General features: G+C 41.4%; 1 protein-coding gene across 5 annotated transcripts in view; it reads left to right on the top strand.

Moving 5' to 3' along the window:
- The window catches only part of LOC142501117 (shieldin complex subunit 2-like), a 60,270-nt gene extending 33,711 nt beyond the window's left edge, over window positions 1-26,559 (top strand). For 3 of the 5 annotated variants that reach the window (XM_075610501.1, XM_075610502.1, XM_075610503.1), the window contains exons 2-9: window positions 929-2,253; window positions 9,554-9,661; window positions 13,094-13,288; window positions 16,200-16,334; window positions 18,641-18,847; window positions 19,647-19,881; window positions 24,736-24,851; window positions 25,610-26,559. In XM_075610501.1, the coding sequence (XP_075466616.1) occupies window positions 948-2,253; window positions 9,554-9,661; window positions 13,094-13,288; window positions 16,200-16,334; window positions 18,641-18,847; window positions 19,647-19,881; window positions 24,736-24,851; window positions 25,610-25,782 (2,475 nt within the window). In that variant the 5' untranslated portion in view covers window positions 929-947 and the 3' untranslated portion in view covers window positions 25,783-26,559. Of the gene's footprint in view, window positions 1-44; window positions 95-928; window positions 2,254-9,553; window positions 9,662-13,093; window positions 13,289-16,199; window positions 16,335-18,640; window positions 18,848-19,646; window positions 19,882-24,735; window positions 24,852-25,609 lie in introns of all 5 variants that reach the window. The other 2 variants (XM_075610500.1, XM_075610504.1) reach the window with 2 other exon arrangements.
- The last annotated feature ends 1,101 nt before the right edge of the window (window positions 26,560-27,660 follow it).

Raw genomic sequence — 27,660 nt, 5'->3', positions numbered from 1 at the left:
TCTCATCAAATATTAACAATGAGCTTTTTATTTGTGTTTTGCAGTCAGCTCGTGCCAACACAACAGAAGTTTTACCATTTATTTATAGGCCCAGGTTAGTTACAAGAAACACGTGAGATCTCCTGTTTCCTTGATTAGCACGCATTATATTAACCTCACGGCATGGTTATTATTTCCACCTGTTCTGAGACTTGATACAATGTTTCCTGAAAATTACGTATTAGAAGGAAAGCTCAGAAAGCTTTGTCTGTGACCCGTTTCTGACCCAACAGAACATTTGAGGGCTGTATGTATTCACTTGTAATATTATTGCCCCTCGGTGTATGTAATGGCACACTTCGTGTACAGTAAAATGGATAACAAAAAGCAGGATTTGCTATGGATGAAGCCAATCCATTAACTTTCCTTTCTAAAATTAGAACACATAACAAAATTGGCTTATGGTTTGTGTTCATTAATGTAATCCATTATGTCACCATGAATTACCTTGATTGATGACTTGTTGGGTTTTTCTTTTAACCAGAATATAGAACCTCTTGATCGCAAAATTACATTATTACAGCATCGTTGATGTCATCTAAATATGCATCGCCAACCACCAACATTATGCTGTTTTGAGTTATGGGTAACAGATCGTGTAGGATCGGTTTGACACTATGTGGGGTACTCATTAAACTATGATTGTTCCGATCGGGCGCTTTGGCACAGAATCGCTCTTGGAAGTCAGTGAGAGGTTTGTGTGATAGCTCCCTGACCACACTATCGCAGTTCAATGAATAACTTCCTATGTAGGTAAAATGTGCAGACTATGTGTCAAAAGGTCCTTATATCTCATCAATGTATATGTTTGTGTTTAAAAAAGAATCCATAATAATGTTTGGTGAGATGTAAAATATACATAGTGATGGGTTTGCATTTGTTATTTCAGTAAATACCGGGCATAGAGAATGGCCAAACAAGGAGTAACACATGTTTTTATTGGCGCTCCAATCATATCATCTCTGTCCGATGGCGCTGAAGAACAGCTTTCAAAGGGGCACACACCAGTATGGAGAGAGAGACATTATGTTTTTAATGAGCAAATATTGCATACTTCTAGTAAATGCCGCAGCACACAGCTCATGGAATATCAAGGAGCTCATTCTGAATCCATTGTGGATGGTACACCTAAACAGCAGGTATCATCAAAAAATACTACATTGAAAGAGGACGACTGTGATTCCGAACTGCCAGCTTTTTTATCTGCTATTCACACTTGTGAAGGGGAACGGGAAAAGGAGGACACCCAATCTGCCAGAGGGATTTCCAACTTGGTTTCCAGCAGCCAGCATTGTCAGATTGATCCAACTTCCCTGGGACATTCAGGGGATATCCATAGTATTCTTCAAGAGTCTTTAAGCCAGTACCTGGATGCTTCTTTTCCTAAAAAAGCACAACCGCCTTTAGCTGTAAGAACGCAGAGTAATGACTTGGAATTATCAACAGACACTGAATTTCTTACGGTATTGACGTCTAGTCAAGTTGCTGTTCTTGATCACAAGGAGATTTATGAACAGGTTGTATCCTTTGTGCAAATGGACACAAACAATGAAGTCCCTAAAAACAATGTTGCAGTAGACGATGTGTTCCAGCAGGATGCACATGATGATGCTGCCTCTTCTCTTGAACTTTTTACTCCAACATCAGATGATGTTCCAACCAACCAGACACCATGCTTCAAACAAGCAATGGAGTGTTCGGAAAATGCGGTGGGCTTGTTGGAACTGTCCAGCATGTGTGCTGAAGAGCTACAGAATAAGAATCTTACTGAACCACAGAGCTCGCCTGATGATAACTTTACAACTGCTACCTCCAAAAGAACAAGGGTTTGTGACAATGCTGCAACCTCTACTCACCTTCTACTTGAAAAGCAACAGAGGTCTAAAAAAGCTAAACAGTCAAACTCACTGGTTGACCCTGACTCTAAAAAGAGTCAAGAGAGAAAACAAATGTTCCTGAGATCATCTAAGGCATCAGTTCTGCTTAAACATTGTTTAGATAAGACCAAAAAGTACAATGTTTTGGTTACTGTAGTGCACCCCTGTCATATAAAGGAAGTCCAGGTAAAAACTGGACCAAATGCTGGCTCTTCAGTTCCATTAGCAACGATTGTCGTTTTGGACCAATCCGAGGTTGAACGTAAAGTAGTGTTGTGGAGAGCTGCTGCTTTCTGGACTTTAGCAGTGTTTCCTGGGGACATCATAATGCTCACAGGTAAATAAAATATCTCTCTTTCCCTCTCTCTCATTACTGCGGTTTGGATCTAAGCCACTCGTGCTGGAATCCGAGGCGAGAACGAAGCAGAACCTGGTTTTCACTTAATTATCCGAGAAAATAATACTATATTTGTTCCCAGCCTACTCCCCAGCAGGGTCACTCCCTCTTCCTCCTGATCCCCAGCAATCCTCCCTCACCATCCTCCCCTGATACCAGGCTCTTCCTTTCCAGCAGTTTCACTTGATCCCCGCTCTCTCCCGACCAGCTCAATTCACCAACATATTGACAAGCTCTGCCCCTCCCGTCCCCCATTTGTTCTTCTCACTCCCCTTCACATCCCTCTATCACCCACTACATATGCTACCCATGATCTCGTGCACACAACCTCATCATCCATCTCCACATCCCCCTACACTCACCCACTCTGCTCCCCCATTATCCATCACCCCCTACACATTGCCTTACTATGAATGGCAGGCACTCACCGGGGTTTGCTCACATTTGTTCTTAAATATCAATACTTTGGACCACTAAGGCGATCCTGGTATAGATCCTAGTAGTTGTCTGAAGCATCGATATTTAAGTTAAGGTATTTTTTTGAGCGAGCCCTGTGAGTGTTTACCATATTGTTTTATATAAGAAATGGTCAGTAAGCCTTTTAATTACCTAATATTTAATTACTAAATATTAAAAAATAAATAAGTTTATTTAATATGTTTATAGGATGATCATATTCACATATTCTGCCATAATCCACAACCAAAACTAAAACCAATTACAGGCAAAACCAACCCAACCGGCCAAGTGAACATCTCCAAAAATGTGTAGGGATCCGACATTGCTCTGTATTTTGCATTACAAATAAGAGGAGGTGAGGACATTGAAACAATAATATTTACAACATAAAATATAATATATTATCATATCGCTGCTACATATTGATAGGTGATTCATGACAAACTGATTGTTTTTTGAATTGATAATGGTAGCCCAACAATTATTGGCATTCATGCCACTATACCATTAGCACGTTTTTGTAGTTTGCAGCAGTCCGTATTTTCCGTAAAAATCCTGCACTTTCCACCCACCCTATTGTAATTGTGAAGCGCTTTGAGTCCTGATATATTATTGTATACCTATATATTCTCTATATTTAGTAGGATGGCCATCAATATATAATATATATATGTTCAGCACTCAATAGTTAAGATGTTTTAAATTGTTTTTTCTCATAAGGAATCTTGTGGGCAGTTTGAAACTAATAAGATACAATGTTATTGGTATCAAGGACAACTTGAAACCAAGGAGTATGACGCACATTTTAGTGATAAGACTTGTTTTTGTAAGTTCCTAATGTTCTTAAAATAAGGCACTTGATGACAATAACAGAAAAACAAATGTAACAGGTATTCCCCCTACCCTAAGGGAATCAGCCGCTACTACAGTACTGGTGCTACCTGTTGGATGTACAGAAGGCTTGGGCTCCGCTCAGAGGGAGCCTGGGGTGACTGTGTGTTCTGTATATCTCTATATGATGCCGCGCCTCCACCTATGAGGATCCTGGGATAATAGGATTGACTCGTCATAGGACTCGTAGCCCAAACTAAGCATATTAATCCCAAAGTTAATATTACTATCCCTAGAACTCCTAGAGACCCCAATTTTCATGCTAGACCTTCACATGAAAAACACACTAGACTTCCGTCTAAATACCAACGGAATGATAATATAGAACCCGTAGGATGGGACCAGAATATCCAGAAAAAACAACAATGGATTCCCCATTATCATAAACAAAATAGGAGGCAGAATAAGCCACATACACCACATGTTAGGAAACATACTAATGCCCCCAATAAACATCCCAATACATATAGAGGACACGAAACGGGAACACCAGATATTCCTTTATATAATAAATTTGAAATACTGAAGGATAGAAAGGAAGAGACTGAAAATCAGGATTTTTTAAACAGGTTGGAAAAAATGAGAAAATCAATATCAACCTGGGATTCCAACCACCCACCCCTGTTAGGAACCACCAAAAATACTGTGAGAAAAAGACAGGATTCAGGAGAGGAATTAGAGGGAGTGGAAAAAGTGATAAATCAGCAAATCTCCCCACCAAAACCTGTCCAGATGATTTAACATTAAAATCTAAGGGTATTTTTAATCTATCCCATTTTCAAATAGATCACACTTTGATGAATGTTTTGGGGAAAGGATTATCATTTGCCCCCACGCGGAGGGTCAATAACTTCGATCTTTATATAGACCTGCAAAAATTTAATCGCAAATTAACGTTAAGCAGACACTTTGTATCTGTTAATGGGGGTCATGATTCAATTCCAGTCATCATTAACCCCACTGTCGACACGTTATCCACTAACGAACAAAATCAATTGGTGGATTTAATGTGCCTCATGGATGAGGGGATAACCAATGAAGGGGAAAATATACTGACACAGCATTCATTATTTAAGCCCAAGTCTACCTTCTACCCTTACTACTCTAGGGGACTACATATTGATATTTTCAATAAAATGGTAGAGAAAGACTTTAAAGCATTAGAACAATCACAGTCAACACAGAAGAACTGGAACATGAATTTGACCAGTCAGGAAAGACATTCATTAAAGGTATTACGTCAAGATCCCAATACAGTTGTAAGGGAAGCAGATAAGGGTGGAGGCATCATACTCCAAGATAGAACAGATTATTGTCTAGAGGCAAATAGATTGCTTTCAGACCCTAGCTCTTACTGTAAACTTCCCAAAGATCCTTCAGTACAGTTCCAGAATGATCTCAAAGAGTTGCTAAACTCTGCTTATGAGTCTAATGTTCTTAAAAAGCATGAGTTTGATTATTTGTATTGTACGGCTCCCACCATCCCTATTATGTATCATTTGCCAAAGATTCACAAATCACTTATTAATCCACTGGGGCGACCTATTATTTCGGGAATTAATTCGCTCACTGCTAACCTCTCTTCTTATGTAGATTTCTTTTTACAACCACTAGTATCCACTTTACCTTCACATCTACTTGATACCACCTCTTTACTCACTATTTTCACTGAATTTAATTGGAAACCAACATATAAACTTGTTACATTAGATGTTCAGACACTGTACACGTCTATTCCCCATAAAGGGGGATTAGATGCGATTAATTATTTCTTATCACTACATGGCACTTTACCTCTTCATCAGCGTAGGTTTATTCACGACTCAATTGAATTTATTTTGACACATAATTATTTTCTATTTGAGCACGAGTTTTATTTACAACTGTGTGGCACTGCTATGGGGACACGTTTTGCACCATCTTTTGCAAATTTATACATGGGATGGTGGGAATCGTTACATATATGGGGTGCTGATGTATCTCCGCCGCAGTTGGTCATGTGGCGGAGATACATCGATGATGTGATCGCCATCTGGGATGGCGATAGCACCTCATTTGATAACTTTGTGGATGGGTTGAATAAGAATGAATTCAACCTCACCTTCACAAGTGAGCTGAGTCCAAATACTATCACCTACTTGGATTTGGAGATATATGTTTCTGAAAACAAGCTACTCACTAAAACCCACTTTAAGAGCACTAATGTAAACTCTTTCTTGCACCCCACGAGTGGCCATGAAAAAAGATGTATTGATAATATCCCTTACAGCCAGTTCTTGCGGATGAGGCGAAATTGTACTGACTTAGAGACATTTAAATCTCAGTCACAAATACTTCAAGAACGATTTCTACATAAGGGATATGATAGAACCACTGTTAAGAAAGCATTTAATAAGGCATTACGCTGTAATAGGGAGAAATTAATTTGCCCCAAAAGTAAGAACTTAGATCATCATATAAACGTTAATGACATTGGAAGCCAGGATACACCCATACATTTAGTGGAAGATACGATTGACAGTGAAGCCATTACATCTAACACTGCACCACAAATTGTGAGGCCAAAAATAAAGAAACACAGGGAAAAATACAGACCAGATAAGGATAACAAGACACCGTATTTCATTACCAAATTTAATAGGTCACATAATAAGATAAAACATATTCTTAATAAATATTGGTACATTTTACATTTGGACCCCATTTTGACAAAGTTTTTACCAGAAAGACCTCCTATTGTTTTTACAAAAAGTGATAATCTCAAAACCATGCTTGCCCCGAGCCTCCTAAAGGGCAGTGTCCCCAATAAGAAGAAGGACCTTAGAGATCTATTGGGGCTTAAAGGTAATCATAGATGCAATAGATGCAAAATTTGTCCAAGGATGCTGACACAAGATCACTTTAAGTCCAAAATGACAGATCACAAATATGAGATTAAAAATTATATTGACTGTCTGTCCACATATGTTATATATATTTTACAATGTGGGTGTGGACTACAATATGTAGGTCGCACAAAACGCCATCTTAAAATACGTGTGATGGAACACTTAAGAAATATTGTCAACATCCCTAAAACATTGGCCTCTGGTAAACCATTAACCCATTTGCTGTCCCATTTTAAGGATGTCCATCAATGCAGCACCACAGGGGTCAAATACATGGGTATAGAACATATCACCACTACTACTAGAGGTGGTGATAAGGATTTATTTATCGCAAGGAGGGAGCAATTCTGGATATACACACTCCAAACTAAACATCCTGGGGGGTTAAATGATTATGTGGAGTTGACTCCCTTCTTGCGATAACTAAATGATAGGTGATCTTTTCTTTGCAGTCTGTTTTTATCATTTTTTATCATTTGTTATCAATTTAGCAAAGTTTCAGAATTGAGATGCATTCTATTTTAGCCAATTTTATTCAACATGTCATTGATATTTTTGTTTGTTTTTATGTTTTTTTTTTTTTGTTTTTTTTGTTTTTTTTACCTTGCACATGTTTTTCCTTTCCCTCCCTCCTTCCCCTTTCCCCCCCCCCTTCTTCTCCACATTCATTTCTTTATATTATATGTCTTATGTTTAACTGTTGTATTTTTATGTGATAGCACAATGTTTTATTAATACTACTTTTTTACATATATTTTCAAATGTATTTTATATGTGACACTTGTTAAAAGGGCCACCTGTAGGTATCTCTTTATGTATTTCCACTGGTGAGTGGCACTTTTGTCTCTTATTATCTAATTATTACTCAAAGTGCCACCACTATAATACAGCATCAATAACCTGTTCATTCTAACATCAAGGGGCAGGCTTGGTGAATTTGAACCATCCCCCTTTTCTATTTAACCAATAGTGGATTGGATGTTCTTTTATTGGTATTAACCAATCATCTATGTGGTATATAAAGGACCCCAAACAGGTGCCCCTGATATCGCCTGAGGAAGAATACTTTTGTATTCGAAACGCGTCGCGAAGGGTGTCGCTGGTCTGTTTATCACATACAGCCAGTCTTCACACAAGTGTTTTTATTGCTATTTTTATTGCCATTTTCGATCGAAACGGAAAACGGGCGGGCACTTCCGGGACTACTATAGGGGGCCTCATTTGCCGCGCATGCGCACTACGCAGATCATCACGCCGACAAGCGTGTGAAGCAGAGACGCAGCGCAGCCTCTGAATACAGCCCCAGCGCGCGGGGCTTGTTCCTGAAGACTGAAATCACCCCCCTCTTCATCCCATTTGTTGCCCTACCAATAGAAGTGACGATCGTGATCTGGACCATTAAAGTTTTTATATATGTAAGTGCATAATATTATCTTTATTTGTTGTCAATACATATCATATCTCAATCTTGGTGCGCTTTTGTGTTTTTTCTTTTTTACCTAGGGTATACTCAAATAACACACTCACAATCAATAAAATATAACACCTTAACTATGATCCCACAGAAAGCATAATATGACACAATACAACCAAGGCATAGTATTATAATAGAAACAACAATAGTCCAGGGGTAGCTAGCTCCAAATAGTCCCAAGTGTGCTCGGGCATCACTGACCCAGTGTCCTCCGAGCAATCCCTTCCAATGTGTGTGAGGGTAGCGCTACCCTACCCCTGTCGTTGGTGCATTTTGCCTTCCTGGCTTAAGGCCCCGCCATGCCACACTTCCCATAGGAGCAAGTGCCGGAACCGTGTCCCACATTGCGGGGTCTCCAACACAAGCCCCTTACACCTTAGGGTCCCGGGTGATGTCTGTCACGCAGGCCGCAGTGTGAAGCCTCCCTCTGCACTCCGGTCTGCTCCGAGGGTTCCGCTGTGCTCTCTTTAGCAGGAGCTCCCTATCTTAAGGCCGGCCCAACACAATCGCTGGTGAGGGGGATCTATCTGGGGCCCAGGGGTAGGTTCTTACCTAGTCCGGGAGCTGAGCAGGCTCCCCGGACACTACCTTTCTCTTTCCTTGCTCTGGATCATCTGGTCCCCTGAAATGGCCGCTCCGTCTCTAAAATGACCACCCATCGTTCATACCTAACATGCAGTGCCAACCGCATGATGGCCCCTGCACCTTCCCGATCCTCTCTACATTACTATGGGCGCCCTCCTGATTGGCTGTAATGGCCCATGTGATACTATCTCCGCCGCAGGGCTTCTGGTAGTTGTAGTCCCGCTATTTTACATAGCCAGGATGTCTCCTATGGAGGGAAGAGGGGCACCCTGCTACACAATTATGGAAACAAGTACGTAATTTAGTTGGCAAAAGCGAGTTAGCTGAGACAGTGATTTATATCTCTTTGATCTAAGGATATAAAAAGTAGCGGTCGTAGGCATAAGATACTGCCTTCTTAGATGCTTGCTACATGGAATGGAAGCATCTAATATGTATCCTTGCTAAAACCGCTGAGCTGATTGAAGAAATAAAGATTTGAACGGCAAACCTGATTCCTGAGTATTACATCGTCGAAGTTTATCTAACAAGTCCCACTGGGAGAAAAGAGCTAGCCCTCTCTCTTCACCTTTAAGACCTATCTAAAAAAACCACCTTTTTAACAAAGTATATGGGTAGCTCCGCTGGCCGATACTATATATCTCAGATGCACTGACCCTGACCCCTTGCAGACGCACTTACCAGCACACCCTCCTACTGTCTCTGTAAGTTCTCCCTACTTACCACATAGATTGTAAGCTCTTCGGGGCAGGAACTCCTTTTCCTATTGTTATTTTTATGTCTGAAGCGCTTATTCCCATCGTGTGTTATATTATGTCACTTGTATTACGCTGTGTACATAGATGGCGCTATATAAATAAAGATATACATACATTAAATATAATTGTTATTATTAAAACAACAACAGGCAACTAGTGTGTTACTGATATATCTATCTTCTCAGATGTGACAGTCTATGAGGATAGCTGGTACGAAGAAACCTTACTTCAGTCCACTGCCAGGAGCCGCCTGTTAAATCTCGGGAGCTGTTCTACTCTGTGCTCCCAAGAAAGTAAGTATAACATGTTTGGTTAATGGTTACTTCTTAAATGGGATAAAAACACAACAATTACTATATTTATTCATTTTTATTGTTCTGTACCAATACATATGTTCTCTTCCAATTACCTTTTTTAAATGATGAATCTTCAATATTGGGTAGAGTTTTATACCAATGAATTAATTGTCCATGTGCTTCTATACTTAAAAAAACATTAATACATTCGAGTTACTCTAACAGACCATATCAATTCTCATTGATTGGGGAAATACTTTTTTTTTAAAATGTCCAGTTCAAATGTTTTGTTTTTATTCCTCAGGCTGCGCTTATAGTGCCCGCAACGGCGACGCGACGTCGCTCGAAAACAAAACAATTGACTCCGTCGCCAGCGCTTATAGTAAGCGCGACGGTGACGGAGCGACGTCGCGTCTGGAAAATTGGTAGCTGGCTCTATTTGATTTTTTTTAGACACAGTCGCCACGTGATTGTGTCTAAACCAATCAAATTGCGCGGCCTGCCCCCTTTAATTTCATATTTCTTATTGATTTCCATTGCTGATAAATACGTTTTGAATAGCCCTTCTAATTTCCGATGTAAAATGTAACTCTTCTTTAGGTAAATTCCACCTAAATAATAAGGTTTGAAAAGACTCGGATGGTTTTTTTTGTTGGGAATTAGAATATCATAAAGAAAGTTGATCCTTGTTTCTTTCCAAGACAACAATTTCAGATCTCCTTATCTACTGTCATTTTTGGATTATTCCATAATGGAGCATATACAATGGGGAATGCTGTGGAAGGTGATCCAATGTTTAACAGAGGGGGCAATATGTGGATATGAGTGAAAGTCAGCCAAATGTGTTAAACCATTTGGAAATGATTAACCATTACTGAGAAATAATTCCCATAGTGGGAGATTTTTATGTAATGGGGAAAAAAAAACTATTGTAAAGTATCTTTCATTCTAAATGTCCCCAAATATCTCATGGCATACCCTAGCTCCGTGGGGCTCAACTCCTGTCTTCAAGACGCCCCCAAGAGGTCAGGTTTTAAAGATATCCCAGCCTCAGCACAGGTGAGCAATCAGTGGCTCAGTCTCTGACTCAGCCACTGATTGAGTAATCTGTGCTGAGGCTGGGATATCCCTAAAATTTTACCTGTTGGGGGGGGCCTTGAAGACGGGAGTTGAGCACCTCTGCCCTAGCCCCCCCTTTGACCAATGTGCTCTAAGTTTTCAACTGCTTATTCTTGGCGTATTTCCTTCCCACAGGAAATGGCTTATAATTTTGTATATTTGGGTTACCCATTTATCTGTTAAAAATAAAGGTGTGTAAGAAATCAAATATATTTAGGTCATTATCATTATCTTTAAAGCAGCCATCTGGCTGGCTAATGTAAGCATACTGTAGGGTGTTAATTAATTTCAGCATTGGTCTATGTCAATGTGTGAGGAGAAATATTAGCATTTTAATACTTTATTTAAGGGAAGACTATCAGTATATCAGTTCTAGATGTATTTATTTTAAGACCAGATAATAAAGGAGATACTTCTGTCTTCATTTTAGAGACTACTATCATTAAATCGTTTGTATATATTCAAAAGCAAGGGCACATGAAGACACCCCATAGTTCAAAAGGACCAGATAACAAAGAGTTTGTCAAAACTCTTGCTGTAGATTTGTTATACGGCAAATTAATGCAGGATTAAAAATAACGACCTTTTCTAAAATGGGCTAAAACAGCTTTAAGATGTCCAGCGGCGGATTTACAAACCGCCGTCCTTGGGCACTTACCTGTGCCGGCCGTCTCCGTTCTGCCGCCCTTGTTCTGCCGCCCTGCTTCTCCATCAGAATCCAGTGTCAAATGACGTTGCAGACGTCGCCAAATGACGTTGCAGACGTCGTTGCAGACGTAGCTGCATGGTGACGCGTTACCATGGTAACGGCGGTGCGGCTTCACGGTTGCCATGGTTGCCGAGATGCCGTGCGACGTCGTTTGTGCCGTTCGCAGCGTCATTTGGCGCTCGATTTTGAAGGAGAAGCAGGGCGGCAGAACGGAGGCGGCCGGCCGGCACAGGTAAGTAAGTCCCTTCCCATTAGGTCCGATAGGCCTGAGAGCGCAGCAAATGCAAATGGGAGCGGACATTTTTGCCGCCCGAAAATGTTGCCGCCTCAGGCTCGGGCCTAATGGGAAATCTGACCCTGGATAAGTCCAAGGAATGAAAACCCTGGTATGTAAATAATGAGAACTGGAAACTTCTGAGCCAGTACGCCATTTTGTGCTGCAGCGGTTTGTCCTTTGCTTTTGGTATTACTTATGCAGCAAGGTTTTGATTCCCCCTCAGCATAGCAATGTCAGACTCTCCTCTGTTTTTTTGGAAGGTACTGGCCAAACAGGTCATGTCCAGCCCAGATACCATCAGCCATGTTTCTGTTTGTTGAAATAGTGAAGCAATTATTTATTGTGGGTTAATGTTCTGTGGTTAAACAATCATTTAGCTTAACCTGCAATCCAATGTTGCAATAAGCAGGATGCAGTCTTACTGCATGATGCAAACCCCAATGGGCATCTCGTTCCAAATCGGGAAAAGGTAGTGGCATTCTTTTGCTTGGGAGGTAGAGGGCATATATACGACCACATTGGGCAATGGTGACTCTTTTGCGAAATGTCATCAACCTCGGACACATTAGTGTCTTTTAATAAACTGCCATGAGTGGTGCGAACTCTAGAATGACGCAGTATACGCCACATATGCACCAGATGTGAGTGACTTGACCACTTTTATTGTTATAATTGCACCATATAACTAGCCCTCCTGGAACATTGGCTCATATGTATACCCCAGCAGATTCTATACTATATATGCTGCGTACTCCAAAAAAAAACAGTAAGAGCAATGCCCTACATGGAAATGAATTGGTGATCTCCAGTTGCCAGGTTTGTACTTTGTTGCACTTGCCATAAATGACTGTTCTTACAAGCAGATCAGATCAGAACATGGCCTCACGCTGACCCCGTAAGGTAAACATGTTAGAAGTAGAAAACACGGGAGCTGGTGCCTCTTCACTCGCACACCCTGAGCCAAAAACAATTACTTCAACTCCCTGCAATCCATGTAGTATTTATCATGGAGAGAAAATAGTTGTAAAAACCCGACTGGACCGGGGTAGGCAGATTTCTGTAAGTTGAAACTGGATGGGAAACACCAGATTTCACTGAAACGCAGCACTGAGTCACTCTGCTCTGGAACCACCACACAATACATCAATCTTCCATTTGCTTTGTCCTTGCTAAGTATGTTCTATGTTTTTACACATTTAACCAGTTCTCAGCATGAAGATTCAGCTTTAATTATGGCTGTGTGCAATATGATACATTATTGTACAACCCCACTCTCTATGTTTTAGTTATCCTTCCATATAACTATATGATTTCATTGTTACAGGGTCAAACATGGCGGATTGCGCGGTTCTTCAGGAGCTGCTGGAACACATATCTGCAAAGCATTGCTACCTGAGAGACCTCCCTCCACGGCAGCCACAGAAATTAGACCGTATACCATATGTGAGGCTTGACCAGCTGCAACAAGACACATTAGTCCATTTAATTCTGAAAGTGAGCTGCATTTCCATATTAACAGGTTAGTCACCTGGATTCTGCTTTCCCTTTGCGTTTTGGACAGGATGGAGTTGTCCGTATTTTAGAATGACTGAACATCCATGTCAAAAATATGTATTGTTGTTCGTGTTCTCTATGTCTGTTTGCCTACGTGACACCCATAATCGTGGAACCCAAGTAAGGTGAAGGTGCATTGCGCAAAACTAAACTCATACACAGCACGTGGACACAGGGAATATGGAAATGAAAGTCTGCCCTTTGTCCTTGTTTGATCACATGCTTTGTCCATTCTAATTAAACATGCACCTGCTGAAAGATCTTACTTTTCACTGACCACATGGTTAGTGAGGTTTACCTCTTATCTGGGATATGAGGTGCCACCCAAGATCGATTGCAATGCAAAGCAGATAATATTATGATTATTGGGTAAAATAAGCCTCTAATAAGGGTGTAAACATATTTGAAATTGTTCTTTTCATATCATAGTGGCTTTTTAAACATGGATCTGGGGAGGTGTGGTGACACGCATGAACATGTGTGCATAAAACGGCACTTCAATGTATTTTAGGACACAATTGGTGAGTTATAAAATCCATACAAATTCACATTGCTCACCAGTGGTGAAAGTGCAATGTTACACAGTGGTACAGAGCACCACAGCTTTATTTTAATTACAAAATCTAAGCTTCCAATTACTGTATGTTTGTAAAAATAGAGATCTATTTAAAAAACGAATTCTTCTATTATCCCCTAATCTCATACACACATATACATACACACACATATACATACACACTGTATAAACCTTTTCAAATCTGGCTTTGCTCCTGCTCTTTCAATGGCGAGGGCATCTGCATTGTATTGTGCTGTAATGCATTGAGCTCTTCTTGGTGTAGACACAGTACCATGACTTTGTCAGTGACTTTCACCACTGCAGATATAGAGAGGGGAAATACCGGTATAAGAGGGAAACCCAATTACTACTAAGGGATACACACTTTAGCATTGTACATGTTATGTATTGTTGGTTTGTGGGGTGTAGACTGGAGAAGTGGAGAGAGAAGGCAGCACGGCGCTGGGATAGCACGGCGCTGGGATAGCACGGCGCTGGGATAGCACGGCGCTGGGATAGCACTGCACGGTACAATTTACTCTGAACTCGGGTTGCCAGGTTACTGTATGCCTGTAACTGTGTCCCTACTAAATGACAGTTGTGTAAGAAAGATAGAGCCTGTTTTTGTACTAACTCTCATTACTGATTTAACACACGAACTGAAACCTATGTTTGCTTACCTGTCGGACACGAGAGCACAGGAGAATGCCGTAACTGTCTGCTCTGATTCTGTTCAGAGTTCAAAAGGAGCTGAATTTGTAAATGAATGTTTGGCTTTACTTATTTTGCTTATATCTAATTATTCTTAACTTCCCATGGTTATTTGTCAGGGATAAATACAAAATCAGTGTGCTTTAATACAGGAGTGCATAGTGTCACATTTATTTCTGTCAAATTCACAAAAGGTTTATGCTCTAAGGAAAACAAATATACAGTTAGGTCTGGAAATAATTGGACACTGATACAAGTTTTGTTATTTTGGCTGTGTACCAAAATAAATTCAAGTTACAGTTAAATAATGAATATGGGCTTAAAGTGCAGTGTATCAGCTTTAATTTGAGGTTATTCACATTCAGATTGCAGGAAGGGTTTAGGAGTTACATCTCTTTAATATGTAGCCCCCTCTTTTTCAAGGGACCAAAAGTAATTGGACAATTGACTCAAAAGCTGTTTCATGGACAGGTGTGGGCTATTCCTTCATTATTTCATCATCAATTAAGCAGGTAAAAGGTCTGGAGTTGATTCCAGGTGTGGCATTCACATTTGGAAGCTGTTGCTGTGAACCCACAACATGCGGTCAAAGGAGCTCTCAATGCAAGTGAAACAGGGCATCCTTAGGCTGCAAAAAAAAAAGAAAATCCATCAGAGAGATAGCAGGAACATTAGGAGTGGCCAAATCAACAGTTTGGTACATTCTGAGAAAAAAAGAATGCACTGGTTAGCTCTGCAACACAGAAAGGCCTGGACGTTCACGGAAGACAACAGTAGTGGATGATCATATGATCCTTTCCATGGTAAAGAAAAACCCCTTCACAACATCCAGCCAAGTGAAGAACTCTCTCCAGGAGGTAGGCATATCATTATCCAAGTCTACCATAAAGAGAAGACTTCACGAGAGCAAATACAGAGGGTTCACCACAAGGGGCAAACCATTCATAAGCCTCAAGAATTGGAAGGCCAAATTAGACTTTGCCAAACAATATCTAAAAAAGACAGCCCAGTTCTGGAACAGCATTCTTTGGACAGATGAAACTAAGATCAACCTGTACCAGAATAATGGAAAGAAAAAAGTATGGAGAAGGCTTGGAACGGCTCATGATCCGAAGCATACCACATCATCTGTAAAACACGGTGGAGGCAGTGTGATGGCATGGGCATGCATGGCTTACAATGGCACTGGGTCACTAGTGTTTATTGATGATGTGACAGAAGACAGAAGCAGCTGGATGAATTCTGAAGTGTATAGGGATATATTGTCTGCTCAGATTCAGCCAAATTCAGCGAAGTAGATTGGACGGCGCTTCACTTTACAGATGGACAATGACCCAAAACATACTGGCAAAGTAACCCAAGAGTTTTTAAGGCAAAGAAGTGGAATATTCTGCAATGGCCGAGTCAATCACCCGATCTCACCCCAGATCGAGCATGCATTTCACTTGCTGAAGACAAAACTATGAAAATTGTGTCAGTGTCCAATTATTTCCGGACCTAACTGTATATATATTTTTAAATATGTCTTAATATTTGTTACTAGTTTAAATGTAACTTTGGAAAGGATGGGAGTGAGTGTTTGGTGTTGAGCTCTCTCCCTCATCCTCAGAGTGCACGTATCATTACAAAGGACAGAGACAAAAGAAAGTCATCCTGACCGTGGAAGAGGCCAAAGAGCATACAGGCACCTTGGTCCTGTGGGGAACCGGTACCTCCTGGTGTGATCAGATCCGACGCAGGAGAGGTGAGTGCACGAAACGCCTGATGCCACCAGATCCCACAGAGTCGTACATTCCTACAACCTCAACGAGATCTTTCACTAATGTTTTAGATGTTTCTCTTCAACATCTAAATCAGGGGTGCTCACCTCCACTCCTCAAGCATGCATACATATACACACATAAGCGTAAATTGTAATATGTATGCAAACACACAATGTACCTATAGATATAGTGGCACTCCGCTAAAGATGGTGTCTGCCGGATGCATTAACTACAGAGAGATCTAGAGCAGGGGTGCTCAACTCCAGTCCTCAAGCCCCCCCCAACAGGTCAGGTTTTCGGGATATCCCAGCTTCAGCACAGGTGGCTCAATCAGAGGCTCGGTCAAAGACTGAGCCTCTGATTAAGCAAACTGTTCTGAAGCAGAGACTGATTGAGCCATCTGTGCTGAGGCAGGGATATCCTGAAAACCTGACCTGTTGGGAAGGCTGGAGAACTGAGGCTATTCCCCTGATCTAAATGGCTCTAAGTGTAGCAGCTATTTCACACTATTACATGTCCCCTTGGTCTGAATTGTAATTGGAATAATGATTTACTTGGGCTTGTGTAGTATATCCTTTTTTTATTTGTTGCATAAACCCTATAAAATGTAGGACGAAGTGCAATAATATATTCTTCCCTTTACTTAATAGGAACGTGCAGGCAATAAAGTATTTGATAAGTTCATTAAGCCTATATGGTTCTTGTATGTTTGTGCGATTAACAACCCCCCCCCTGCCCCCCCTCCCCCCGATGTGATGTAGCACCGAGCATTCGAGAAATCACTCATTCAGAGTCCATAAACAGGGACTCATCTCAAAACTGTCCAAACATCAGCTCGCTAGTGTTTGAGAACAAGAAATCAGCAGCGTCCATAGCTAAAGTCCCAGCCGAAGGCTGAGAGAGTTTATTCTTACAGGTTATCCTTGAGGTGATGATTAGCTACTGTAACAAAGCCATTTACCAAGTTGAACACAGCTCAACATGTGCTCCAAAAGCATTAAGGCAGGGGTTCTCAACTCCAGTCCTCAAGGGCCACCAACAGGTCAGGTTTTTCAGGATATCCTTGCTTCAGCACAGGTGGCTCAGTCTGAGCCACTGATTGAGCCACCTGTGCTGAAGCAGGGATATCCTGAAAAACCTGACCTGTTGGTGGCCCTTGAGGACTGGAGTTGCTTCCCCCCCCCCCCCCCCTGTTCTAAATAGAATGTTATGAAAATAGGGGGCAAGTGAGACTGCTTCGTTCCCCATGAGCCCTGTTCTGAGTGTCTGGGTGGTCACTGGCATTTTTATGTCATTTAACAACACAGGAGAAAAACAGCTTTCCCAGGGCACTAATTCTTTGTGTCACAAACAAACTCAATGCCCCTGTTGGGTTAGAGCTAATCATTACTGCAGCCATTTCCTGTCTAATTGAATACTTTGAGTTGCTGTATCTTTATTTCGTGTCTTCGCTGCACAATGCCTGCGGACCCCAGAACATTGCACACAACATGAATGTTAAACATAAGATGGCATCAAGTAATCGCAGCACGTGCTAAACAGAACACCCCCCAATCCTGACAGGCTGAATCTTAACATTTGTATGGCCTGAGTGACCTGAAACACATTGCAGGCCCCTCAGCCTGCAGAACAGGCCACGTCCACAGCTTCAAAACACGCAGAACAGGCCACGTCCACAGCTTCAAAACACGCAGAACAGGCCACGTCCACAGCTTCAAAACACGCAGAACAGGCCACGTCCACAGCTTCAAAACACCAGTCACTAAAACGTGTACTAACAACCAGAGCTGCCAAAGAGACATCTTTTAGGGGGTGATTCAATCCTTATCCATGAGTGAAATGTAGAACAAATTTACTTCATACAGCACTCCCGTGTAATGGCTAAATCTCTCACTTTTAAAGTATCAAGCTTCCCCTTCCCCCCCCCCCCCCAACTGTTTCTTTACATTGTGTTGATTTTACCATCTATTTTCTGTAAAAATTTGGAGTTTTGCCGAGTAATATCCTACTTATTATTTCACCGCTATCACCTGTTACTGTAGCAAACTGTTGTTTTAATGTGGATGGCAGAGGTGAATTTAGTGTCCCGGTAAAGGTAATTTTTCAGCAAAGAATATCTCCCAGGATGTAACTACCAAGTATAGAAAAAGGGTGACACTACTAAATACAGCCACAAAAATATGTGACAAAGGTAGAAAGAGGGGAAACACTTTTATTTTTAGGCAAAAGTCTGTGTAGAAACATGCTGAGCATTGCTAGAAATGCTGTTTTGCTGTTCTGTTGTCAGACCACGTGTGGGATTTTCGGAACCTGTTTGCCCGAAGGAATTCCATCTCTGGAGACATTGAGCTGCACACGACCCCATGGTCATCCTGTGAATGCTTGTTCGATGATGACAGAAGGGCTGTGGACTTCAAAGAGAGGTATCACCGAAATGATGGACCCCCCACCAAGGAAATGGACATTCAGACTCTTCTAGAGGAGAAATGTTCAGGTGAATAAATCATGCATGACAAACACTTTATACAGTTAATGTCATTCAATTCAATTGTCAGTTCTCAAAGCCACAGATAAACTGTCATTTTACTTTGCAGACTAATTAAGATACCATCATTAGGCAAACAGATAAATATAGGTAGTTGATCGACTTGAAATCTCATTTTTTACAAGATACAGTTAGGTAAAACAGTTGCTTAAAGGGTGATTTCATTATCTAAGGAAGCCAACTACACCAGTAAAGAAATATTTTGATCCACTGTGTGGGATTGTCCCTAAACCCCGGGTTTATCACAAAGTTGTGTAACTTGTGACCCTAGTTGTGTGGTAGGAGAGTGTGACCCTAAATGTAAATTAGTCTCTGTGTTGCCGTATTTCATTTGTCACAACAAACCGCATTGCAGCTACTTTAGAAAGCATATATGTGTGGTCATATGGGCTAGGAGCGGGACTATTAAAATGCTTCTTATGTAAAGAACTCAAGGCATAAAAAATAAAAAAAATGTAATCTGCATTCAATTTAAAATCACACAGGGAAACTACCGAGAGTTAGTCCTGTGTGTAAATAAAGTAAACACAACGTTTATAATGACATAGAAACCACTTTAAGGTGCAGAGGTATATATAGCATGATGCTCTCTGGATGGTCCTTTTGTGCCTGACCATTGTTATTTACTAAACTCTCCTGTTTAGAATTATTGTGTGATTTATACCAGCCTGAATTAGCATGGTGCTATTCACGCTGTGTGGTTCCCATAGGGGAATGGGTTGAAATACTTTATTTTCCATTCCTTAAGGTCAGATCCAGGTGAAGGCCCACATTACAGAGTTGGAGTTTCCCAATGCTGGCTGCCAGAACCAGAGGATTCTACTGGACCAGGGAACCACCCTTTCAGATATTCTGGCATCTCTGCCGGCAATCGTATACTCCGGCTGTGGGAAGTGCCGGCGAGAGCTGAAGACGGATGGAAACCAGGTCTATGATCAGTGCTTACCTTGTCTACCCTTCAACCAAGTGAAAATGTTCTACAGGTTAGTATGATGCAGGGGGGCAAAGATATGAAAGGAATACATTAAAAGGTACACGCGGATCCATGACCGTATAGATCCAGTAAGACGGACTGTAGGCAGGAGATCACAGACACGGGGTAACTCCGAGCGGCGGAGACAAAGTTCATTATCATCAGAGGTAAAATCGAGCAGATGCCGGAAAAGCGGGTAGATGGAGCAGAGGCTCCCATCAATAAGGTCGCCCCCTCCACATCCCTCCTCCCCTCCCCAGCTTCCCTGAGGTCCTGTCTCCCTGTCTGTCTTGTGAGTCCTGTCGGTCAGTTTCTTGTTTTTGTCGGCGGGTGAAGTAGAAAACGCGGTGGTCCTTTGTAAGCCAATGGGTTGTGTTACCATATATGTAATGTAGCACCCAATAAAATCAAAGTTATAAAAAAAAAAAAAAAGGTACATGTGCCTACTTTGAATACACTATGTAAGTGAAAACTAATACACCAGGAGTGGTAATATGAAAGAGAAAAGGAATCCAACATATAGAACTCGAGCTCCCAAACTGAATGATTAATGTTAATTTAAAAAAAATATTCTTTAATAATCATAAATAATAAAATAAAGATGGTATAAAATTAACAGACATTAGACACACGCTGCTATCCAACACCAGGAGTGACCAATTCCAGTCCTCAAGTGCCACCAACAGGTCACGTTTTAAGGATATCGTTCTTTCAGCACAGGTGGCACAATCAGTGGCTCAGTCGTTGACTGAGCCACCGGTGCTAAAACGGGAATATCCTTTAATGGAGATCTAGTTACTGTCTTGCTCTCTAGTTGTATGCTCATACACAATGTAGTGTTAGTAAATCTTGCTATCTGTCGTCTAGATGGAGAGAAAAAAAACGGAGTGCCTCAATTGAATGACCGGGGCTCTGACATATACTATAATTTCTTACCTCTAGAGCCGGTCTGCCGATCTGGGCAAAAAAGTCGACGGTGTCGGTGCTTCTTTAATCCACGTAGTTATATGCACGCGACCCTACCCCTGTAGAAACTCCCCAAGCACTCTCTCTCCTGGCGGGCATCCTGGATCAAATGGTTGAGCAGATAGAATGGATGGGAGTATCCGGAGCCACTGCAAAGCGACGACAATCAGCATATATCCCAGGTATATAGAGAAAAGGCTATATTGCTGCACAAACAGACAGGTATAGCCATGTCCGTCCTCAAAAAGGGAGGGACCTGTCGATGTTTATGCAGCAATAAAGCCTTTTCTCAATATACCTGGGATCGCCTGTGCTGATTGTCGTCGCCTTGCATTGGCTCTGGATACTTCCATCCATTCTATATCCTTAACCTGACCTGTTGATGGCCCTTGAGGACTGTAGTTGGCCACCCCTGTAATACACTGCCTAAATTGCATTATTTGACCCCCAAACAGCAAATGTAAAACCCTCAAATATACCTGCACTGTGCACATAGTTTCAGCCAGTTGAGATGCATGATCTGTAATGGAACACAAATGCCATACGATTCACATTAACTATCCCTCCTGGCAGCGTACATCAACCTTAAAATGAAATTCCAAACAGCACCTACACGTCTTAGACATGGCACTAATAACACATTTGATGGATGTGACGGTAGGGGGTAACCAGGTTATCTAATAAAGGTTAAGCCCTCTGGTTACCCCTGAAACTGTGGGGTCCCTGGTAGCTACATAAGCCAGGGACCAGGGATAACACATGTTGAAAACACAGTGATCCCTGCTTTTTTCTGTTTTTTTCCTGTTCCCTTGGCCCTAGAACTGTGAAATTTCTTGTGTGTCAGTTTTAGGGTAGAAATGCAATTATTTTGTTTGCAGGAGTTTGGGGGGCGAAGTTACCAGTAGTCCTTTAATTGTCCCTGGTGAGCAGGCATGATTGGCCGGTACACGGGGTGAATTACACCGGCGCAGCCCAGTATCCCCCAGACTCCTGGATTTCGAGCCCAAATATCCCATATCCATTTCCCTTATACGTATAAGGTTCCCCAATGTGTATACTTTATTAAAGGGTACTTTATAATGTTTTAGACATTTGCTATAAGCCTCTATTCAGTCAGCCAGGGCATCAGCATAGACGCCGGCATGTCTGTATAGAGTCCGTAGTTCAAAGAGGAGAGGATGTCCAGAGGTGAGAAAACTGTTTGGTGGGCGAGGACGGGCGAATTGCCAAGTCTGGAGAACAAAGGGCACCCTGTGGGGACATCTTTTGTATTTGCCAGACTCAGTGGAGCCTGCCCAGGGGGTGGCAATGAGTTAGTTGGGGGAGATACAGCTTGTAGGCGCTTCTCCCATTGGCTAAATCATATTTCCCACTCACCCGGCTTGGCACGCCTTGTTCTCTGACGGTTGCCAAAGAATGAGACCCTATTCCTATTGGCTAGCGGGGAGGAATTCCCACGCTGTGATTGGTCGCTCCTCCTACCTCCATGCTAAGGATAGCTTAGAGGAGTGTATGTACGGAGACGGCCGAGTCAGAGAACCAGGCCATCCTGTGACTTGCCAATGAAGCATGGGCGGGCTTGTCAAAGTTGCTCTGTTCGAAATAGCAGAGCAACCGGCTTGGTTTTGAAGCTAGAACAGCCTGCCCCGCAGAGACTAAGACCGTCTTTTGCGGCCAAGTTCTACAAATCGAAGTAGTGGCTGCGTTCAAGATTTCTTGCCAAAAATAGTTCCACAACTATCGGGACTAGGTCCCTGTCAGGATTTTCTGCTGAATCTCGGTCCGGAACAAGGTTCCGATCAGGGTGAGCCCTTGCAAGCGGGTGCTCTCCTTGCATGCGGGTGCTCTCCTTGCAAGCGGGTGCTCTCCTTGCATGCGGGTGTTCTCAAACCCCAGACCCCATTAAGTGTGTATATTTCTGTATTTTGTGTTTTGTTGTATTTCCGAGGTTTTATCCAAATAAACCCCATTTTATGTCACTGCCTTGTTTTGCCCCTATTGTGATCTCAAAAATATAAATGTGCTAAAAGTCCTGGTCTACCGTTACAATGGAAATACGTTGCTGTATTGTAGAGCAATAATATGAATTAAAAATGAAAGTATAGTTTCCCTGAAATGTTCTCAGCATGTACACTTTTTAAAACTATGATTTGAAGATACTACTAGGAATCTGTGAAAGTTGCCAGTGAAGAATAACAGACATTAATGTTATCTGCCAGCAGAGGGCGCCAGTCCTCCAGTGACTGCATATCACGGGACTGTGGCTGTCGGTATTAGAAAGGCGATTTGATTGGTGGTAACCAATAAAAATGAATTTTTAAGTAGCACAAAGAAAAGAGTAACATAGTATCTCGGAAAGAAGAAGCTTACTGTATAACAAGTTGAAACTGTACATCAAAATTGTGGCTACATATTTAAACTAAATAGTACGTTTTGGGGAGAATTTCTCCACGAATAAATAACGTTCCACACTATCTAAATTAAATATGCCAAAGAGAAGTGATTAACTATTTAGCGATTGCATGTTATATATTTTTGACATTTATTTTTACTCAGACAGCTATTACAGGGTTTATAAGAAGAAGAAAAAAATAGTTTTTAAACAAAACTTATGACTTTTAAAGCTGCAGTTCAAGCTGTCGTTTAAAAAAAAAATTTCATTCAATGTGTGCATCAATACAATCTACACACTGGCAAGTGATGAGCTAAGTTACTGATCGATCCGTTCTCCTGTAATCGATCGCTGAAATTCGGCTGGGGGTTCACTGAATGCATCTTTGGTAATTTTCTGCTGCACTGACAGCCAAAGTTCTGTGAGGAAGATCATGTGCTAGATTCAATTGGTTCACTGCTAGAGAGGGCAGGGCTCAAAAATGTGATTCTGTTTCAGAAGGGGAAGGGGACGTGACTTTGTAAATGGTTGCTATAGGAACACATTTTTACATTAGAATACATGTCTTTATAAAATTGTTTTTTTTTTTAATGCTACAACTATTTTCTCATAGTACAGAACTGATTTATTTATTTTTTTAAAACACGTCGGATATTGGTTAGATTGCAGCTTTAAGAGGAAATGCATCCACGTGTGCTTTTTAGTTTATATTGGTGCCAGAAAGTGTTTGCTTTTAAATCGTGATTTTGTTACATTTGGACTATATTTAGGTTGAAAGATGTGGTGATCCCGGAACATTTAATAAAGACTTCATTATACATTTTATAAAGCAAAGTGCAGATTTGGCTCCACATAAAAGGTCTCTAATCTCCGCCGGCTCATTTCACAAGTGGCTGTTTCTCAACAATGATAAGGAACTGAAAAACTGTTCCATTAACCCATGATCAGCCAAGAAGTTCTGAAAACATTTACCTAACCCTTTCAGTGCCAGACTGCCTTGAAAAGTATTGCCCAATGACAGGAGTGCCAACTCCAGTCCTCAGGGGCCACCAACAGGCAAGATATTGGGGATATCCCTGCTTCACCACAGGTGGCACAGTCGTTGATTGAGCCACCTGTACTGAGGAAGGATATGCTTAAAACCTGACCTGTTGGTGTCCCTTGAGGGCCAGAGCTGGCCACCCATGCCCTAAATCGTGCATTTTACCTATCCCGATTTCAAATCATGTTACCTATTGAGCACTAACAGGCAATAATCACTTCACTTTCCTAAAAAGCTTTTAGTAGTTAATCACAAATAATCACAGTTCTATCACCAGTATGGTTGTATTGTGCTGACCTTTCTCCCGGCTCATGGAGGGAAAGAGGTACAGTCTATGATAACATCTCGTGTTGGACTTTAGGGACATGACAAAAAAAAAGTGATGCTGTACCTTAAATTTGATGTGGATTAATTACATAAATCACTAAAATAATCTGTCCTTTTTTTTTTCTCTTTAATTTCAGAGCAGGGCTCATGACTGCAACGAGGGGGGAGTGGGGGATCCGTGTGTATGTGCCATCAGACATCCTGGAGAAAATCTTTATAAATATCTCCCCTCAGTCACTGGGGAAAGTTGTAGGTAAGGAGAGTTATTCAAAATATCACAAAACACTTAGCACCATCACCTGCTGTGTTAGAGCAGGGAAATTAAAGTGTGTATGTGTGTGTGTGTGTGTGTGTTTATTTTTTGGAAACAATTCATATAGCTGGTATATCACATTCAAAGTAACATCCTCATGGGTTAGTGTGGATCTCTAACGGGCTGATAATAACTAAAGCTTGGCAATATGCTGCAGACCCGCGTGTCACTAAATGTTCGCAACCTGGCCACTTTCAAAAGGTGATACTGTATCAACCCAAAGATAGTGTGACCTCATCATACCGAACTATCTTCTTCTGCAGGGAACGTCTCCATTTTCATTTTCCCGTAGGATTTTACTTTCTTTAAAACAACAAGAACGTCGGACAATAAAATATATTTTATTGTAACTGAATCATAGGCCGTGTGGTCATTTTCTTGATTATTTTGCTTCCAGACAAAATATTGGTTTCAATTCAAGACTTTTCTTTTTTTTTTATAGTTACTCAAACATTATTTCTTGTAGTTCTGCCATGAGTAGGTAACTGTAGGACAGTAGTGTGTGTGTGCTTTGTAAAATCTGTCTGTTTGTGAGGATGCTTGTGCGTGACTTTGGACAGTCTCGCGGTCTCTTCCACTTGTTCTGGAACAGTCATTAACATTATGAATACGTAGATTACTTGTTCCCATGTACAAGAGCGTTGGGGATCAATGTTGTATTGGCCGTACAACACTGATGGACTTCTTTGTCTTTACAGCCTTTTCCAAGGATGTGACCTATGGGATGGTTGTAGCAGATCTGTGCCACTCACTTTTGGCAGACACCGGAGAGTCCTACCTGCTGAAAATAAGAAGCCACTTTGTGCTTGACGAGAATAGCATCCCACTGGAGCAAGAGTTTCATCTCTTGGATTTTCATCTTGATCTCTGAGTCTCGCTGTAAGCCACATCCAGCAGTAACGAGGATAGTGACCCTGAGGAAGAATTGGTGGAACTCGCCAAGACAGTCACTAGCAGGAGTAAAAAATGCCACTCCTCGAGTCGTATGTTCTTCCTTGGAGACTTCGTAGTAAAAGTGTAAAATAACAAAGCAGGTATGAGTAGGTAGTATGCTACCTTTTATTGGACCAACAGATCCTTAATATGTTACAAGATTTTCAACCTCTCGAGGTTGTTTGTCAGGTTTCATGTTATTTTAACAAGTAAAAGAAAGGACTGACACAGCTTGCTGGCCTTGGCTGTAATAAAAGTGTAAACCATTGTAGGTATGGTCTCAAAGCTGGTAGTATGTGTGCCGTCATATAAACTTTTACATGAAATTGCTTATGGTTGAATGGGTGTGCTACTCTGATTTATCTAATACCACAAGGAGATTTTAATGCATGTATAATATAGTATGAATTACATGGTGGGGGAAGCATAGCATACGTCACAAGGGCCTTCATTATGTGGGGTGTCATGGTATATGTTGTAGATCATTAGGGCACTCGAGGGGTTAAGGTAAAATTGAATTAATGAATATCCAGTTACCTTTTGATTACTTCTCAGATATATGTTACATGATGTGCTCCTTTTATTGTTGATCATTATCCCACCTTCCTGTCTGTGCCTTTCTCCCCTGCAATGTTTGCATATCAGCTCCTGTCACAAAGTTGTATTAAATTATATTGTTTAATTTAAAATAAAATCTCTCTGCCTTTCCACTATACAGACATAGTAAGACTGACTGTTTTCGCTGCCTTACTAAACCATGTGTAACTCCCTGGCATTTAATTGCATGTTGCGGCACCCCGCTGGCAAAACTGGAGTATTGCGGCTGCCGTAGTACCCTGCAGTAACCATAGGTGGTGCTAGTGTGTCTATAATCTAAATACAATGTAACCTGCAATGTAACTCACCCCTTATTCCCAAACACGGTTTCAATGCGAACAAAAACTTAAGATGGCTAAAAAATATTTTGAAAGTATGACATTTTTTATTAGAGTAAATTAGATTTTAGAGCTAAATTCGAATTGTGTATTGTAGAAACATGTGTTAAGTTCTTGTGCTGTTCAACGCGGGTTTACTTTAATCTACAGATCATTTAGTGTACAGCAGTGGCGGCCAACCCCAGTCCTACGGGGCCCCCAACGGGTCAGGCTTTCTGCATATCCCTGCTTCAGCACAGGTGGCTAAGTCTTCGACAGCAGGGATATGCAGAGAAGCTGACCTGTTGGTGGCTCCTGAGGACTGGAGTTGGCCACCCCTGGTGTACGCAGCAGAGATAATTGTGGTGTGCCAGGCCCAGATTTACTTAGCAGCGCCAAGCCTCAACACAGCTTCAGAGCCATTCACTTGCATAGAACCTAAAAGGTATGCAATGCTTAGCACATAGATTTGGGCCTTAACAAATCTACGTAAGTACCAGCACTCACTGTCTAATAGCCTGTGGCTCTGCTCCTTGTGCTCGTGTGGAGTGCCTCGGCACTCCACACGAGCACAAGGAGCAGAGCCACAGGCTATTAGACAGTGAGTGCTGGTACTTACGTAGATTTGTTAGTACTATACAGGGGAATAAGGGTCCCCTTTGGTTCCGTGCACCCTGCAATTGCATTAATTTAACACTATCAGAGTGCTGTCTATCGTCCCCTTTTACCCATAGATTTGGGCCTTAATCCGCATGACATCACAGGACATACTTTGCCGATTATTATTACACATCAGATTTAACATTTTTAGAGTTGATGATTTTTTTTCCCTGTTATTGTGAAGCAAAACACTCCAACTGTAAGAAGGCTAACTTCTGTTTCTGACCAGGGTTGATTATACA

This window comes from Ascaphus truei, chromosome 8, assembly GCF_040206685.1.
Source record: "Ascaphus truei isolate aAscTru1 chromosome 8, aAscTru1.hap1, whole genome shotgun sequence".
Classification (NCBI taxonomy): domain Eukaryota; kingdom Metazoa; phylum Chordata; class Amphibia; order Anura; family Ascaphidae; genus Ascaphus; species Ascaphus truei.
Note: the sequence above shows the minus strand (reverse complement) of the source record. Positions and strands in the feature narration are given on the sequence as shown.